This window comes from Onychostoma macrolepis, chromosome 01 (assembly GCF_012432095.1).
Source record: "Onychostoma macrolepis isolate SWU-2019 chromosome 01, ASM1243209v1, whole genome shotgun sequence".
Lineage (NCBI taxonomy): Eukaryota > Metazoa > Chordata > Actinopteri > Cypriniformes > Cyprinidae > Onychostoma > Onychostoma macrolepis.
This window is the reverse complement of record NC_081155.1, coordinates 26,094,970-26,114,055: the sequence shown is the minus strand read 5'-3', so window position 1 is coordinate 26,114,055 and position 19,086 is coordinate 26,094,970. Positions and strand designations below refer to the sequence as shown.

At 35.4% G+C, this 19,086-nt stretch overlaps 1 protein-coding gene across 1 annotated transcript in view; it reads left to right on the top strand.

Annotated features, from left to right (window-relative positions):
• Positions 1–19,086, top strand: part of pcca (propionyl-CoA carboxylase subunit alpha) — a 53,636-nt gene that overhangs the window by 27,867 nt on the left and 6,683 nt on the right. Inside the window, exons 11-20 of the mRNA XM_058771930.1 lie at positions 893–987; positions 1,960–2,110; positions 3,844–3,987; positions 7,453–7,527; positions 8,339–8,407; positions 8,502–8,577; positions 8,662–8,875; positions 10,296–10,398; positions 11,839–11,937; positions 13,388–13,441. Coding sequence (XP_058627913.1) covers positions 893–987; positions 1,960–2,110; positions 3,844–3,987; positions 7,453–7,527; positions 8,339–8,407; positions 8,502–8,577; positions 8,662–8,875; positions 10,296–10,398; positions 11,839–11,937; positions 13,388–13,441 — 1,080 coding nt within the window. The remainder of the gene's footprint in view (positions 1–892; positions 988–1,959; positions 2,111–3,843; positions 3,988–7,452; positions 7,528–8,338; positions 8,408–8,501; positions 8,578–8,661; positions 8,876–10,295; positions 10,399–11,838; positions 11,938–13,387; positions 13,442–19,086) is intronic.

Sequence of the window (19,086 nt, the reverse complement as noted above, 5' to 3'; positions counted from 1 at the left end):
TTATTGGATAATCGCCACCTTACTTGTGTGTGTATATATGAACTTTTATGAATGCTTTTATAATATTAGAATAGTAGTGTAGTCATGTATTTAAAGACTCAAAAATGTTAAATAAATTCGAGTGATATTTTATTTCCTTCAAAATATCATGCCTAGATTCCAACTAGATTACACTCTTTCAACCAGGTTAATCAGAGATCTTAGAAGCTTTTTCATTAGTCTTGAAAGAATTAAAAAAACAAACAAATTGGGAACAGAAATATTTTAAAAATGTTTCTTTTATGCTCCCCAGGGCTGCATTTATTTAATCAAAAACATAGTAAAACTGCAATGATGTGAAATATTGTTACAATTTAAAATGATTTTTACTGACCCCAAACTTTTGAGTGGTAGTGTATCTGCTAGACACTCGTAGTTATAAATAGTCCCAGCCTGGCTTATGAATATTAATTGGATGAAACCAGTTTGGCCACCCATAGATATAACTGATCCAAAGTGTCCAAAGTGACTTACATTGCATACACATTTTTATCAGTTCTTGCTTTCCCTGGGAATCAAACCCAGGACCTTGGCGTTGCTAGCGCCGTGCTCTAATGTTTGAGCTTCAGGAAGGTCCACAAAATTATTCTGTTTATCTTTGAGTAAAGAGCTTTGCCTTGAGTTGCACATTCTAATCAACTAATTGTAAATAAAGCTTCTAGATTCAGTAACATTCCTGGAGCACAAACAGTAAAGAATGAAACGAGCAACGCAAAGGTCATTTGTTTGATTCCCAGAGAATGAATAAATGGATAATGAATGCATAATGGATTATGTTCTCTACAGTGACATGGGATTTTTCTGAGTGGCCACATTTCGGATATTTGCTAATGGTTTCTGATGTTGTTTGCAGGTGTTGGCAGACAAACACGGCAATGCTCTGTGGTTGAATGAGAGAGAGTGCTCCATCCAGAGAAGAAACCAGAAAGTGGTGGAGGAGGCCCCCAGGTTTGAGCAGTTTTTAAAAATATATTTTTAATCTGAAGTCAACTTGACAATTACAAGACAGTCATTGTGAAAGAACAGGGAAAAATGTGGTGTACACATACACCGTGTTGCATAAAAATTAATTTAAAGGGATGGTTCACCTAAAAATGAAAATTCTGTCATTAATTACTCACCCTAATGTTGTCGTTCCAAACCTCGAAGACCTTCGTTCATCTTCAGAACACAAATTTAGATATTTTTGATGAATTCTGAGATCTCTCTGACCCTCCCATAGACAGCAAGGATCCTTACACGGTCAAGGTCCTGACATCAGGGGTTCAATCGTAATTTTACAAAGCTACGAGAATACTTTTTGTACGCAAAAAAACTAAAATAACGACTTTATTCAACAATTCGTCTCCTCCGCTTCACCCTGGTGCCATTTCAGAGAGTATCACACACGTAAACAACGTATGCAACACATGTACGCAGATATGTTGTTTACGTTCAGATCAAAGTGGAAACAATGAGTAATTATTGACAGAATTTTTGGGTGAACTATCCCTTTACTGTAATTCAGTTATTTAATTTGGTTGATTTAATGAAATCAGTTAATTTAATTCAGTCATTTAATTTAATAAAATAAAAGAATAAAGTTTTTTAAAAAGTAAGATTTAGAGATAAGTAACAAGTAAATCAACAACAAGAAAATACAGTTAAATAAACTTGACCTGCACTGGTTTCTAGCAGGTAAACAGACTTTTTTTTTTTTTCATGCTTCAGACAGATAACAGCCGGGGTGAAAGTATAGCAGTGAAAGCAGTATAGCACAGGCCTGCTCAGAAAACAGTTACCTGCTATAGCATGAATAATTTTCATCAAAAATTTGAAGCAAAAAGTAGGCAGTGAATTCCATTGAGAGCTGTGTGCTGACAGTACACTACCAACTTTATGCAACTACCTACATTGCTATATGTTTGTATGTCTGGTTAGCACCTTTCTGGACCCAGACACCAGGAGAGCGATGGGAGAGCAGGCCGTGTCTCTGGCGAAAGCAGTGAAATACTCCTCAGCTGGCACTGTGGAGTTTCTTGTCGACTCCAAGAAGAACTTCTTCTTCTTGGAGATGAACACACGTCTACAGGTTTGTATGTTTGAAACACGCCATTTTTGCTATGTTGAAATGTTTTTGAAATGAGGAAAATCACAAGCAATTTATCCATTATATTATGGTTATGGAATAATTAAGTGCTTGTGGAAGAGAATAGTGGGACCTTTAGTTTAACACATTTGTATTGTAGCCTTACATTTGCTGTACAATTTGTCTGAGCCACACATTAACAACAAGACATGAATTCTGAACAGTGCTGTCTGCTCTGACCATTAGAAAAGTGTACTCTATTGACTTAAGAGAGCTTTAATTCATGCCATCATACAGTTGAATTTCAGGTAGAATTAAATTAAATATGAAGGCCAATTATATATTAAGTTCAAGTACGTTAACCACTCTGTCATTGAAAACATAAAACCTCTTATAATAAATAAATATATATGTGTGTGTGTGTATGTGTGTATATATATATATATATATATATATATATATATATATATATATATATATATATATATATATATATATATATATATATATATATATATATATATATATATATATATATATATATATATAATTTAATAAACAGTTACACATTTAAATGAAACATTTCTCTTATTTTGGCATCTATAAGATCCAGAAACTTAAAAACTCAAAAAAAAGGCTTGCATGGTTAAGAATTGTGCTCATGCTGTCAGTCTTTTATTTATCAACAGAAACTGGGAGTTCGTATCAGGGTTATAACTGAATATTACTAAAAAACTAAAATTCGAAACAAAGCTCTGTTATTTGAAATAAAATGAATGTTAATTTAAAAAGTATAAAAAATTTAAATTGGCTAGTTTTCTAGGCAACTTTTTTCGTTTAAATTTATTTTAACAACGCAAAAAAAGACTCAAATCTTACTTTCATATTAAAAAGAAAACGGAAAATATAAAAACCTATTCAAAATATTAATACAAATTCTAATAGTATCTCAATGATACTAAACTATCATTTGCATGGATGTATAAAAAACTGCAATTCATTTTGTGATTTTTAGAAGTTTTACGAACTGCATCAAAACAAAAACGATAGAAAAAAGAAATAAATATTTTAGTTTACATCTTGTTTTTTGTACGTTTTTTTTTTTTTATAATATTGATTGGAGTGATTGAAGATTATAATAATTAAAAAAAAAAACAATACATGCAGACCTAACCTAATTAATAAGACTGTAATTTTCACCATTAGCAGATCTCAGATGTATTACGTTACACACAAAGAAGAACACAGCCCAGGATGAATGTTTGGAGACATGATTTTAAACTCACGTCCCTGCATGAGCACCACAGCTGAATGTGTCAGAGCACATACACTAGTATCAAGGACGTGTAGTATGTCGATCTTCATCATCATTTCACTTGCCACCTCACTAGAACCCAGAGCCACAGAGGACATCAAAGTGTCTATAAAGCTCATTAGTGTGGACCTCCCAAAGGAAAACATGCGGAATGAGGAGGGGCAGGAAAGGGTTTAATATTTCCGCTCAGGGTTAATGACTAGTTGTTAGCAGCGCTGTCTGGTTAACGAGACACTCCTGAACACCTATGTTAGTGTTTAAGTGCTTTTGGTGGAGGTATATTGTAGCCTTTTAATTCTGGTGATAGATTCCAATTTTTTTGCGTATTTTGGTAATATGAGATTGATGCAGCATGTACAGTTACATTTGTACGCAGTAGTTCATGTTGTAGGATGTTAGTGAGTGTGTCTTTCTCTCTCAGGTGGAGCATCCCATCACTGAGTGTATCACAGGACTGGATCTGGTGCAGCAGATGATCCGCATCGCAAAAGGCTACCAACTCCAGCACAAACAGTCTGACATTCCCATAAATGGCTGGGCCGTCGAGAGCAGAGTCTATGCTGAGGTAAACCATCAATCAATACAGTGACTAAAGATCTTAGTATTCCTCAGATCAGTCATGGACCAATATTCAAAATGACCAAAAAATCAACAGATGATCGGGAAATCTACTGCTGGTCAGAGATTCTAAATATCTTGTCAATTGAGTTAATATTGTGCAAAATATAGTTTTAGCAATTTTGTACATTGCTCATTTGTGATTATTTAATTTATTTTTTAAATAATGTATAATTTCATCATATGTATCATATGTGAATCTTTTAAATATCCCCTCCCATTCATTTGCAAAAATTACTTAAATTGATTTAAGTGAAAAAAAGACAATTTATAATGGCGCAAAATATTCTATTTTAAATAAATGCTGTTTTTAAAAAAAAAAAAAAAAAACTCTTTACCATTAAATATATAAAAATTAAATATTTCTAAAAACAAAATGTATCAGTTTCCTAAAAAAAAAGAAAATGTAGCAGGACAGCTGTTAAAAAAATGTTTCTTGAGCAGCAAATCAGTATATTAGAATGATTTCTGAAGGATCATGTGACACTGACTGAAGTAATGGCTGCTGAAATTTTAGCTTTGCATCACAAGAATAAATTACATGTTAAAACAGATTTACATTTATTCAACAGTTATTTGAAATGTAATAGTATTTCACAATATTACGGTTTAATTTTTCTGTACTTTTGATCAACTAAACGCAGTCTTGGTGAGCATAAAATCTTACCGATCCCAAACAGTAACACTGGACACTACTGGAACAGTAGTGTATTAGGGATGTTCATTTTAACCAGTTAACCGCTAACCGACTGTATAGAATTTTGACCGATTATTACAGTGTTAAACGGTTTAAAAAGTAATTTCTTAATTTAATAAAAAAATTTCAGTAGGCCTAATTTATAAAAATATTTTAAAAGGTTTGCTGCATGGTTAAAATATGCTACGCGTATAAAAAATTGCGTTTTTAGAGAAAAAAATAAATAAGTCACGGATAAATCGCATTTTATTATTTCATTCAGAAATAGGCCTAATGCCGACGCGAAATGTTTACAAACATTATAATAAACACTGTAAACATAGCTAGGCTATTTTAGTTCCCCTCACTCCACAAAAAATCCTTTCAATTGAACAGTATTTAGAAAAGAACAAGAAATAAAAATATATAACCTATAAACGATGAGCCAAAACAAATTAATTTAGGCTAAAATGAAACTGAAACCAAAGTTGGGTCTCTCATTCGACAAATATTTCCATATTCGCGATGTATTTGAATGCCAAAATATTATTTATGTAGCTACTTCACTGGCGTTCTAATATCCACGTAAAACAAAATGTTTTGCATAACATCGGCGTTACGGCGATAACGCTTAACGGCTCAGATTTTACTACATATTTAAACTGAGCAGTGTGTTTTTTCCATGTGTTTGACTGACTGTATTTTATTATGATAATGAACAGGCTGCATTGTTGTCAAGGTTGTAAACTGTGCGCGCGCATGTGGCGCCAGCACAATCATTTGAATTTTTTCCTTCTAACAGTGGAAGCAACTACTCCTTTTAGTCATAAAGATAATTGGAATTGTAAAAGGTTAGCTTTTATTTGTATACATTTACAACACAAACAAATCTTTGTGCTTTTGTAAAATAGGCCTAAAGAAAAATAGGATGCTGCTGTCTGCCGTTTCCTTTTGTGCAGCACAAAAATGAACCGAAAATCTGCATATAGGCTACTTGTTGCACAGCTTTTTCTTTCGTTTTCTTAATTTATTAAGTAAAGATATATTTCTCGTATAGGCCTATTTATTAGTTTTATATATATATATATATATATATGTGTGTGTATGTATATGTATGTGTATATATATATATATATGTGTGTATATATGTGTATATATATATGTATGTATATATATGTATATGTGTGTGTGTGTGTGTGTGTATATGTATATGTATGTGTATATATATATATATATATATATATATGTATATGTGTATGTGTATATATATATATATATATGTGTATATATATGTATGTGTATATATATGTATGTGTGTGTAATGTGATATGATACGACCATGTGAATTCCCATGTTCTGTTTGCTGCTTTTTGCGCATGTAAAATTAATCCCCGGAAAACAAATGTCATAGTAGCCTATTTTTAACGGGTCACAGACAGATTATCCTTTCTAATTTAATTCAATTCTAATTTAAAATAATCTTGTCGGTTAACGGTTAATAATCGGTTAACGAGCGTCAGCTGTCGGTTTGGAGAAATAACCGAAATGAACATCCCTATAGTGTATACAAAGTCCTGGGCAAAACATTCTATGCTCATTTTGTGCTTCTCAAAAACATTTTTTTTTTTTAATTTTTACGGTTATTTAAATTAATAAATTTAGATGTCTAAATATTCCCTTTGAAAATATTACTACAACAGGAATATATATATGGGATGGAGGTATGGAAGTATGACAGAGATCTGATCTCATTGTCATTAAGTCAGTGAAGAGAATTTGAGCATTTGAGACAGAAGAACTGTTGCAACTTCTCCAAACTGCATAGAACAACCTTAAAAACCACCTTTAAACTGTGTGCAAATGTACCTTGTAAATTAATCTGCATACTATAATTGTATTATGTTTTGTAACTGCATTAAATCAGCCATCCTGTTCTCTAGCTATTTCAGAGCATCTGTTTGGTACATAGGATAATCTGATTAATCCTGTTAATAACATAACCAGGTGACTTTTCAGCTCAGAATAAATGAGGGAAAACTACATTGTTTTACATAAGTGATTCTAAATTAATTAAATGACTTTTTGTGTCATTATGTTCATGACCATTAAGCTTCAGCCATTTTATTTCTGTTTTTGGGGTGAAATCTCATAATCTAGAAATGTTATTGACCGGTTTGCCAGCATATATGTTTATAATCTTCAGTAGGTCCTGTCCTATTAAAGGATTTGTCTTCAGGATGATGGATTATCCTGCCATAAAATGACATTGAATGCTTTAACGTTCAGCTTTAAGATGATTTTCCTTTACATTTTGGTTTAAAAACAGATGGGTTTCCTTCAACAGATCTGCTTAAAACTGGACTCGCCTTAATCCATGTCTAACAACCTGTCTTTTGTGTGCTCAGGATTATTATAGTCAGATATTTTTATGAGGCTGAATAACAGCTATTCAGATAATGAGAATATTGAGTTCATCTATATTCAGTGAACTCACTCCAGCCCAGTGTGGGTCTCGTGTTTTATCTCATCATGTTGAAACGTGCTGGCATGACTCAGTCTGGATTGCAGAAGTGTTTATCCCTGACAATAAGGAGAGAAACCAAGTAGGCCGTGTTAACCCAGCTTAACTGAGCCACAGTTAAGATGTGATCTTTAAAGACAAACACTTGACCCCTTGTTTGCTGTGTTTTATTTCAGAAGTAATATTTCCTCTCTTTATCTCTCTCTATTTTTCAGGATCCATACAAATCATTTGGTCTCCCCTCCATCGGCCGGCTGTCACAGTACCAGGAGCCACGTGACTTGCCCAATGTTAGTACACAGATCTGTTTGGCCAATTTTTTTTTCCCTTTCTGTTTTCTTGTGTTTGTGTGTGTGTTGTGGAGAATTAGAACAGCCTGAACCACAAGCAAACTACAGTAATGACACTTATTCCAAACATTACATTTTTCTCTACCTGAGCAGAAGAAGTGTATTTGCGTCACATGAAGTGAACAGCAATTGGTATAATTTGAGATATGTTTTTTCCTATTGCTGACTAAAGTTTTAATCCTTTTGATTTAAAAGTTAGCATGGGTATTTACAATGATAATGAGAGTTATTTAAGGATATAGGTTGCAAGACTGGGGCTAATTGTAACATTATATTCCAGTTATTTTGCCATAAACCCATAAATGTGTTTGTGTGTGAGATTCACACATCAGTCAATAAAGGAAGAACAGGAAGGCCCTCTTCAATGAAAGATGGCTGGTTTCCGGGAGCTGCTCAGGACAGGATGAGCAAAATGTTTTTATTTCAGAAACCTGCACGCAAAGACATTCAAGGATGAGGTTTAAATGTCTAAAGAAAGCAAACATCACTGAGGATATTTACAAATGATTCTTTCATTTATAGGCAGGGCCAAAAAGATAACATTGTGTGATGTGTTCAGTGGTTATTTATAGTTTTGTGTTCTGGTGATTTTTGCTTTTAAGATTTTTTTTTTTGTTTGGAAAAATCAAATGTAATGCAGGGCACACATTTTGTTTTTTATATCTTAGACATGCTGCTAAAGTTCTTCATGCAGGCCAGTTCAAGCATGAAGCTTTTGAATGATAATTGTTACTTTGCTTTTCTCTTGAAGGTTCGAGTTGACAGTGGAATTCAAGAAGGAAGTGACATCAGTATCTACTATGATCCCATGATTTCTAAGGTAATAGAATAGTAATGCAAGACCATCTTAACAGTCTCATTTCATTTAAACTGTCAGACTAGTCCACTGATTTATTATTGTTGGCATTGACTAGCTGGTCACATATGGTAACACACGTGAAGAAGCTCTGAAGAAAATGGAAGAAGCACTTGATAATTATGTCATCAGAGGTACATTGCATAAATAACTTTTAAATGACAAAATATTTCAAATGCACAACATTTGTTTAATTTCCAGTTTTCTCATTCACACAGGTGTGACCCATAACATTCCTCTACTGAGAGAGATCATTGTTCACCCTCGGTTTGTGTCTGGTGATATCAGCACTAAGTTTCTCCCAGAGGTGTATCCTGATGGGTTCAAAGGTCACATGTTAACAGCAGGAGAGCGACGGGAGCTGCTGGCTACGGCCGCGGCTCTTTATGTAGCAGCACAGCTCCGATCTCAGAAGTTCCTGGGAGATCTGAGGTGAGAGACAGATGGGGCATCTGAATTACACACACCGACACCTACCGCCACTCATGTCATTTAGTTAAGCAAGTTCTCTATGACCATTAGAGGAGTAGTTCACCGAGAAATGAAACTTTACTGAATATTTATTCGCCCTCGGGCCATGCAAGATGTAATGAGTTTGTTTGTTCTTGGAGAAATTTAGCATTAATACACTTGCTCACCAGTGGATCCTCTGTTGTGAATGGGTGCCGTCAGAATGAGAGTCCAAACAGCTGATAAAAACATCACCAGTAATCCACACGACTCCAGTCCATCAATTAATGTGTGAAGTGAACAAATCCATCATAAAGACATTGTAACTATTCAAACGGCTACTTCTGGGCAAAATGAGTCCATAATAACGCTTCTTCCACAATGACAACAATCTTAATTTCATTGATCAAGTGTTGTTTTTATGAAACAGGATTAGGATTTTTGAAGGAAACAATATGTAACAAAAATATAAATATTTTTCTGTCAAAAATGGTGAAAAAAAGACCAGTTTTGTGTTGGAGAAATGTTGGAAAATGTGAGAAAGGTGTTGGAAGTGTTGTTTAACCTTTCGTAATAATGAATAATCTAACAGGATCTTTTCTCCATCCAGCTCGTTCAGACACGGTTCCATCTCACTGTGTGTTTGTAAAAGAAAGCTGATGCTTCAGGGGCACCATGCTCCAAATTTCTCCTTTGTTTTTGTGTAAATTCAGGCATTAACACAGTATACCAGGTTCAGACAATAACCTTCTAATGTACAAACAAACAGGAAATGCGCTTGGCAGTAATCTGCTTACAATTGAAGCCCAGCAGGCAAGCATACAGCACTGCGAATAAACATTTAGTGCATTCAACTATCAAACTGCTTTCAAAGTATAACCACAAAACAGAAGTTGTATTTAATGTAACCGTCATTTAATTGTAAATTAATTGTACCCCTCGAACCCGGTCAGTGAAACAGTCATAATTATTCTTCATCTGAAAAAGGCAACCAATTTACACTTGAAAAAAAGATGCAGAGAGGCCATCTGTCTAAACATCTCTCCAGCATCCCCCTCCACTGTCTCTTTCTTTTCTCTTTTTTTATGTGTTCCAAAAGTTATTGGTGGGGGGTGGGCTTTCTCTTTGTAGTGAATGCAGCCCACCACAGTGGAAAAACACTGCATTCCTCCTCATACATTTACTTTAGGTCTCCTAGCTGTCAGTCAAACAGCCGGTAACCAGGTGGCTTGTGTGTGTGCGGGTTGGGGTTTAATTCATCTGTGGAGAAAATAAACTTTATAGCTAAAAATGGTTACAGAGAGATTTGTGATTGACTTAAATAGAGAGAAAGACAGTGTATTTGAAGCACCCATTATGACTAATGATAAACATTCTGTGTGTGTGTGTGTGTGTGTTCCAGGGTGTCCATTGTTCCTGCAGAGAGCAGACAGTGGGAGTTGTGTGTGGAACTTGATAAAGGTGTTCACATGCTGGGTGTGTCTCGGTCTGGAAACAACTATACAGTGAGTGAAATTGTTCAAAATATTACATCTCAGTAGGAGCTGGTGCAAGACTTCATACATTATCTCATGTGAGTTCTGGCATGTAGTGTGTCCCAATCCTGTTCCTTCTCTCGCTCTTCAATAATTTCCTGTCGTTCCTGTCAAAGCCTAAAAATAATAAAATAATTGTCATGTCCCATTTACATCATTATCCTAAACTAGGGATCAAGCTTTGTTAGCTTAGACAGGTTCCACACAGTAAGTACACCATCTGGACCTAATCTTTCCCTTGCGACCATTCAAATTTAGATGTGTAAAAAGTGGATTTAAGGTTTTGGTATGTATGTATGTTATGTATGTATGTTATGTGTATATATATAATATTTTTTATTAGTGTTTGTGTATTTTATTTTACTTTTTCTTTTTATTTCTATCCATTCTCCAAACCACTCATCCTGTGTAGGGTCATGGGAGATTCAGGAGCCTGTCCCAGTGTCTCCGACAATAGACAGGCCAATATTGAATGGCCAGTATTTTATATTTTATCTAATTTAATTACATTTAATTTGGAAGTGCTCTTGCAAGCTTTATTTTATTTGTCAAGACTTCTTTTTTTTTTCTGCGGCTCAGGTGGTTGACTTACAAACTTACAAAGATGTCAATTTCACACAATTTTAACCAATATTGTCCTCATTAAGTCATAACTCAACCTGCTTATCCAGTTGATTTCTGTGAAAAGGTATGTTCTCTGCTTCTGTTATAGTACTTCCAGTGAGCGCTTTTGCTCCCTCGCTAACGCCCATGTTCGTTGTGGTGGTATTTGTGTTGAAATCAATCCCTCGACACTCGAGTCTAAATCACTTTAAGATCTGTGTGTCTTCCTCTTCTGTTACTGAAAGACCCTCGCAGAGCGGCCGCTCTCACACTTTCCCTAAGACGTCACTCACTAACTGTGTGTTTAGACACCTGTGGCCCTTCAGTCAGGGATAAAAGGAGCCTCGGGGGTTCAGGGGCCTCACCTGATCTTTGTGGACCCCTCTCTCTCTCTTTCTCTTACAGCTGAGGGCTGGATGTGTGTTTCTCTCCCAGAACTGCACATCAAACTGGACCCCCTGCTCCAGAGAGGGCCCTGGAGGTTCCAGTGTCCCAGCATGCTTTGGGAATGTAACTGATTATTCAGAACTGTTGTTTAGACAAGTGTTTGAGGGCTGAGGGTAATCAGTTTGACCAGAGACACTGGTTTAAAGAAAAGACTAACATGAAACCCCCCACCTCCCCTAACAGGCATCAGGTGGATTTGGGTGCAGAAACTACTGACTGATCTTACATGAGTTCAGATACTTGCATTTTGATTTTTTTTGTCTCATGCATTTTCCTCTCTCTCACACACAGAGTAACTCTATTATAACATGGACTTGTGTTGTCCTCCGTCTAACTCCTACCGTGTGTTTGTTGGTTTAGGTGGAGATAGATGGAGAGAAGGTTGAAGTGTCTGGAGAATGGAACTTGGCCTCAGCGTTGCTGCCCATCACCATCAACGGCAAACACAGGACTCTCCAGGTTTACAAACATGCATATGCATATATAGGGAATAGTTGACTCTGGATGTTATTGAAAAGTCATGATGAGTTATTGATGAGTAATGCACCTGAGCTGGTAATATTTACACCACAGATGCAAATGCATTTTTGCAACTGTCCAATCATTCCAGCTGTCCAGATGCCACATAAGGACCAGGGTGATTCTGGCCCACCCAGATTTCTGATCGGTCCACTCAAATCAATCAAAGCTGCCTAAATTTACTAGTGGTGTGGAAATACAAATGCAAATTAAGCACATCTGTTGTGTGTGTATATAGTTTGGAAAGTGTATTTTTATGAATGCGTATATACAAAATAATTTTTTAATTTTTTTGCTGATCCGCTCACAAGATTTGCGAATGCAGTGTGCAGAATGATTATTGGGTTATCGCAAAGATTGCCATTAAATGTCACATTTTTATTACTTTACTACCAAGGGAATGGAGATAAACAACCACTGTTGCACTTGCTTGTATGTAGCGCTGGTAGTGAATCGATTAGTCCCAAATGCTGCTCCTTCTGTCATATTTAGCTTTAGAAAGTTTGATCCTAGTGAATTTTCTTGTTCTAAACAGACTTCTGTCATATGTAGTAAAATCTGATTCATTCTACCTAATTAGTTTGACCCCATGTAGCCTTGGAAAGCCTGATTCATTCTGGTGAATGGGTTTGTTCAAATTGTTCTTGTAAATGTCCAAAAAGATTGAGCATTTCGAGTCCCAATTTAGGATTTCATGTTCAATTATTGTCTTCAACTGAAGTTTTTATTTGTATTTAATTTTTTACATTTATATTTAGTATAAATGTATCCTTTTGACTTTGATGTAACCCTAATTGGGATTGTTCATTAATTATATGTGACCCTGGACCACAAAACCAGTCTTAAGTCGCTGGGGTATATTTGTAGCAATAGCCAAAAATACACTGTATGGGTCAAAATTATATATTTTTCTTTTATGCCAAAAATCATTAGGATATTAAGAAAAGATCATGTTCCATGAAGAAATTTTGTAAATTTCTTACCGTAAATATATCAAAAATTCATTTTTGATTAGTAATATGTATTGCTAAGAACTTCATTTGGACAACTTTAAAGGCCATCTTCTCAATATTTAGATTTTTTTGCACCCTCAGATTCCAGATTTACAAATAGTTGTATCTCAACCAAATCATACATCAATGGAAAGCTTATTTATTCAGCTTTCAGACGATGTGTAAATCTCAATTTTGAAAAATTGACACTTAAGACTGGTTTTGTGGTCCAGGGTCACATATAACCATTATATTGCTGGATAGGCAAAAACAAACATCTTTCCACTGATCCAGAGTCAATAATTCAACCTATTATGAGTCTCATTGGAGTATTTGATTCTGATTGGTCCACTGTATTAAATGTTTTTTTAATTTTTATTTATTGTCTCTGAATGCAGTGCCTGTTGCGGACAGCGGCTGGAGAAATCACCCTGCAGTATGTGGGCACTTCAGTAAGTCTACAAGCACCTCATAGTTGCATGTCAGTGGTTCTTAACTCGTTTTACTTCAAAACCCAGATTATAGAGATGAAGTGGTGACCTTGCGCAGTAGCAAAATATGTCATATTAATATTTCTAGTCTCAGTTGTTTCTGTTTGTTATCTGTCTGTAGTTCATTCTTAAGATTTGTTTGTGTGAATTATTCAGTAGTTGCTCTTTTAACCATACAATAATGACTGATGTCACACCAGAGGAGAACTGGCCCCCCGACTGAGCCTGGTTTCTCCCAAGGTTTTTTTTTTTTCTCCATTCTGTCACAGAGGGAGTTTTGGTTCCTTGCCGCTGTCGCCTCTGGCTTGCTCAGTTGGGGACACTAAATTTCTAGCGATTATCGCCGATTTGATTGCACAGATAATATTTAAACTAAACTGAGCTAGACAATGACATCTCTGAATTCAATAATGAAATGCCTTTAACTGAAAATTAAGTGTTTAATCTTATCATTATACATTACTGACACTCTGTCCTCCAGTTTGATACTGTTAAGTGCTTTGACACAATCTGTATTGTTAAAAGCGCTATATAAATAAAGGTGACTTGACTTGACCAAGGACAATAACCATAATGAAAAATATAGTTTTAATCGTTCTGATTCAGTGGAAATGGTGAGGTCCACACCACAACTATAATAATAATGACACAAACAATAGCATTGGAATCACTTTCAGAACAATTTTTTGTAAAGTATTTCATAATAATAAATTTAATAATAATAATAGTGTTAATTTTTGGCCCTGGTCATAGTTATTATTTTTGTTGCGAACGTGACTTAAGACTATATGTTTGTGTTCATGAGCACTCTGTGGTGTTTTTCTGTGCACCTCATGCTGGGTGATATATGCTATATAATGTCGCTCACAGGGCCGTGTATCCTGTCTTTACACTCCAGTCGATCTGCCAAACACACAGACTCTCACACTCGGTGTGGTCAAAGCAACGCACAGGTGTCTCAACCAAACTACAAATCAACTCAAGCCGTCCCGTCTTTATTTACTCAAAGCCACCTAAACAATCAGCATCAACGTTTCACCAGCTTAAACAAACAAACAGAGTTAAAAACACAGTAACTCTGTAAAAGAAGAGGAAATGCCGGCTTCCAGGCTGCACACGCGTGTGCTTCATGGGGGGTCTCTGCTTCAAAGGTCTTCTGAGGGTTTTTTTTTTTTTTTTAAAGTTTCCCTGGGGTCACGGCTATTATGGGATCCCTTCCGTTCATTCTGTGTTAACAGGTCAGTGGGGCTGTGGTCGTCAGAGCTTGTCTGTTTCTCCATCAGGTCCAGCAGAAACCAGAGTTTAATAGTTTTCAGAGTTTCCTCCTGTCAGAAAAGTAATATAGATGTTTCTTCTCAGGAATGCCGCTCAGAAATGCTGTGAGACCATTAGTAGAGCACCTCATGCTGCAAACCGCCTTCCCTAACCTATTTCATGCCGAGTAAAAAGTCGTTAGTGAGTCCCAGAAACAGTACCACGCCTTGAACCTTATTATAAATAATCCAAACTTAATCTTGATCTTATAGGCTGCATCCCAAATTAGCATATTGTCCATCCTAAATGGCATGTGAGATTAGTGTGTCCCAAATCACGGTGCATTGAAAATTGTCAATGGTGCCAGGATGGTATAATGTTTCTGGTAGAATTTTTTTGACGTGTGCGTATTTGCATGCTTTATGGGCTAATGTCACCCACAACCCCTTGCTCTAGAATGGAGCATGATTTTTTTTCGCTTTACATTACATTTGTTCAGTGTGTGTTGAAAGCCTCTATGTGACAGCTGTGCAGACCTTGTGCATTCTGGTAGTCGGTTTATTAAAATATTCAGGTGCAGTTTCATTCCATGTTTTCTGCCGCACTTCTCATAGGTGTGATTGGCATATAGGACACTTCGTGAACCTTGCAGATAAACACCTCAAACTGCAATTCATCTGACCTTAATAATTCCTATCCGGCTATAATCAATGTCAGTAGCAGAGGTGGTAGTTTCTTTGAAATTCTTCACTGTTTTGCAGATTGTATTTGGAATAGTATTTAGGAATAGCCTTAGTCTCCCAAAACAGCAATAGAGAATGGACTGATGGATTTCTACAGAAATGCTGCTTTTTGGTCATTTTTAAAATCAAAATTTGATTCGCAAGTGTATATGGACTTCAGTGCACTCAGTGCTTTAGCAGTTAAAAAAGTCACTGTCTTGCGGTCTCCACATCATTATGCAGTGCAACTATGTTCAGCTGTGCTGATAAGAATATGTCTCGAGTACCGGTTCAGTACAGAATGATTTCTTAAGGATTATGTAACAGTGTTTTGTTGACTGAAGTAATGAATGCTGTAAATGGGGCTTTGCCATCACAGATTACAGATCTGCCATATCCAAAGATTCTGCTGTTTAAAAAAAAAAAAAAAATTTATTCACCTTTTTACTCACATTTTTATACTGGTAATATGGGATGGGAACAGTAAAATAAAATATTCAACAAGGATGCATTTAATTGGTCAAAAGTGGCAGAGATTTAAAAAAAGAAAATGCTAAATGAAAACTGTTCATGGAAAAAACAAAAACAAATAAAACCTTTGTTTTATGGTTACCACAAAAATATGAAGCAGCACCACTGTTTCCAACATTGATAATAGGAAATGTTTCTTGAGCTGCACATCAGCCTGTTAGAATGATTTCTGAAAGATCATGTGACACTGAAGACTGGAGTCATGATGCTGACAATTCAGCCTTGCGTGGCTGAACCAGTCATGAGTGTCAAACTTTGATTTATACATCATCTGAAAGCTGAATAAATAAGCTTTCCATTGATGTATGGTTTGTTAGGATCAATATTTGGCCGAGATGCAACTGTTTGAAAAGCTGGAATCTGAGGGTGCAAAACAGTCTAAATATTGAGAAAATCGCCTTTAAAGTTGTCCAAATGAAGTTCTTAGCAATACATATTACTAATCAAAAATTAAGTTTTGATTATATTTATGGTAAATATCTTCATGCAACATGATCTTTACTTAATAGCCTAATGATTTTTGACACAAAGGAAAAATCAATAATTTTGACCCGTGGTGCTTATGACTGGTTTTGTGGTCCAGGGTCGCATATATTAAATTAGAAAACCGTTATTTATAATAATTAATAAATAATTCTATTTTACATTATTCCTGTCTTTACTGTATTTTTGACCAAATAAATGCAGCCTTGGTGAGTATGGAGAATCAAAAAAAAAAAAAAAATCTAACTGACCCCAAATTATAATGTTGTAAATTGATGATATGATTTGTAAAGATAATGGAAAAATAGTCAAAGTAGTTCCAGTCTTTGACTTTATACATTTTAAGTGCCCAATTATGTTGTGGTACTTCTCCTAAGCACATGCTGGCAGCCATTAAATATTTCAGTTGTGACTTCAGAGATTTAGTGATTTGACCCCGGTCACAGAATCATCACCCTTCATTACCCTGTGTGACCTGACTTGAGCACAGTGATGTAAGGCTTCCTTGGTTGAATTCCTGGAAAGCAGACATATTCCCTTCAGAGAGCTACCCAGTGATTAATGAGTGAGCCACCTTTTCCTTTCTGCTAAATATAGCTCGGAAATGCCATTATCACTAATGTCTTCACAAAAACATGCTGGTTAGGAAGTGCCACTGAGGGTGAGAAACTTGAAGGGTTTGTTTACGCTTGTAGTTTGGTTCTCAATTTAGTCCCTAAATTGATCCAGTTAGTCCTGGTTCGCTTTGTGTTCACTCTCTCATTTTTATCACAGAACCTAAAGATGTAAAACAAAAGGCACAAGGATATATGGCCACAACCTGAATGGACAGCTTTTAAGAGGTATATTTTGCGACAGACCTGGGGCTCGTTCTTCGTACGTCGCTTCTTACATCTGAGATTATTTGAAAGATGCCAGATCTTCTAATTCTGATAACTGATCTCTGGCTAATTTTGTTCTTCAAACGAATTTGCGGATTAGATTAAAATATCTGGATTAAGTTGTCTAAGATTACTGCACGTTCTTGTGTTCCTTGAAAAGGTCAGATGTATCGATACTTGAAACCACGATCAGCAATGCAGCGATTGGCTGGAGGCTAGACAGCAACATAATGATATCATATGTTAAAAAAGACACCTGACGAAGAACTTGACAAATTTCTGGTCCTTTTATAAGGAAACAGCCAAATCAACAAAACTAAATAAATGTTATAATAGATAAATGAGATGTGTACTGTGTTTACATGATTCCCAATTATTTTCATGATTTCTAGTATTTGTACAGGCTTTGTTTTTATTTCAATGTTGTAATTAGCAATTCATTCAATTTTATCTTTGAAGCAGATTTCTTATGTGACAGCATTAATTAAAGTTTCTTAGAGATCCAGTTATCTGCATCTCCTGCGCTCCGTCAAGCCACTCCCATAATATGTCACCACTCAAATTAATGCATGACTGTGATTATTGTGATGTGTGTAAGACTCCAATACAATTATAAAGTAATTATTTAATCACTAATAAATCTTTCAATGAGTAAAACTGGCTGTGTCTATAGTATTATAGACTACACAACATTGTTATATTATATTATATTGTTATTATTTTCAAATTAATTTTTAAATTATTATTATTTGAAATTATTGTCCCTGGATCAGTAGGGTACTCTTATAATAAAGTAGTGGTGGCTGGGACATATTTTAAGTATAAATTCCGCTTAAAAAGATGCAATCTAATCCTGTTTACATGAAATAAGCCTGCCCCCGAGCAGGTTTAAGCTTACGGACCTATTGCTATGACAGCAAGTCTAGGATGAGCTTCAAAGAACCAAATGATCCATGATCAAGCGAAATCGTCAACAATCAAATCCAGCTAACTGAGTTTGTGATGTACGAAGAACAGGCCCCTGAATGTCCAAAACAATGGCGTGTCCTGGGCTAAATGTGTTTGCTGGATGTATGTACATATGTGGGTATTTTTACCAGCTTATAACCCACAAAGAGCATATAAAATGTGTAAAGAAGTCAAAACAGTGCCAGAAATTGCTGCACACATGGAGATCCGCTGCAAGGAGACAGCGATGCCTGTACTGAACTGTAATGGTGATGAGCTCATATTGGAACTATGAGTTCCAGCGTTGGGAAGAAAATGTTTTTTGTTTGTTTACACTGCCGTTCAAAAGTTTGTTATCAGTAGGATTTTTTATGTTTTTTTTTTTTAAGGAAGTTTCTCATGCTCATTAAGGCTGTATCTATTTGATCAAAAATACAGAAGTGAATTGTAATTTTGTGAATTTCAATTTAAAATAAGTTTTCTATTTTAATATACAATTTATTCCTGTGAAGCAAAGCTGAATTTTCAGCATCATTCCAGTCTTCATTGTCGCATGACCCATCAGAAATCATTAATATGCTGATTTATAACCAATGTTGGAAACGCTTGTGCTGCTTAATATTTTTTCGGGACCTGTGATACTTTTTTCAGGATTCTTTTATAAATAAGTTAAAAAGAACTGGTTATTAAAAACAGAAATTTTGTTACAATACAATGTTGTTGTTGTTGTTTTTAAAGAAATTAATACTCCTCAAGGATGTTATATGGATAAAAAGTGATGATAGTA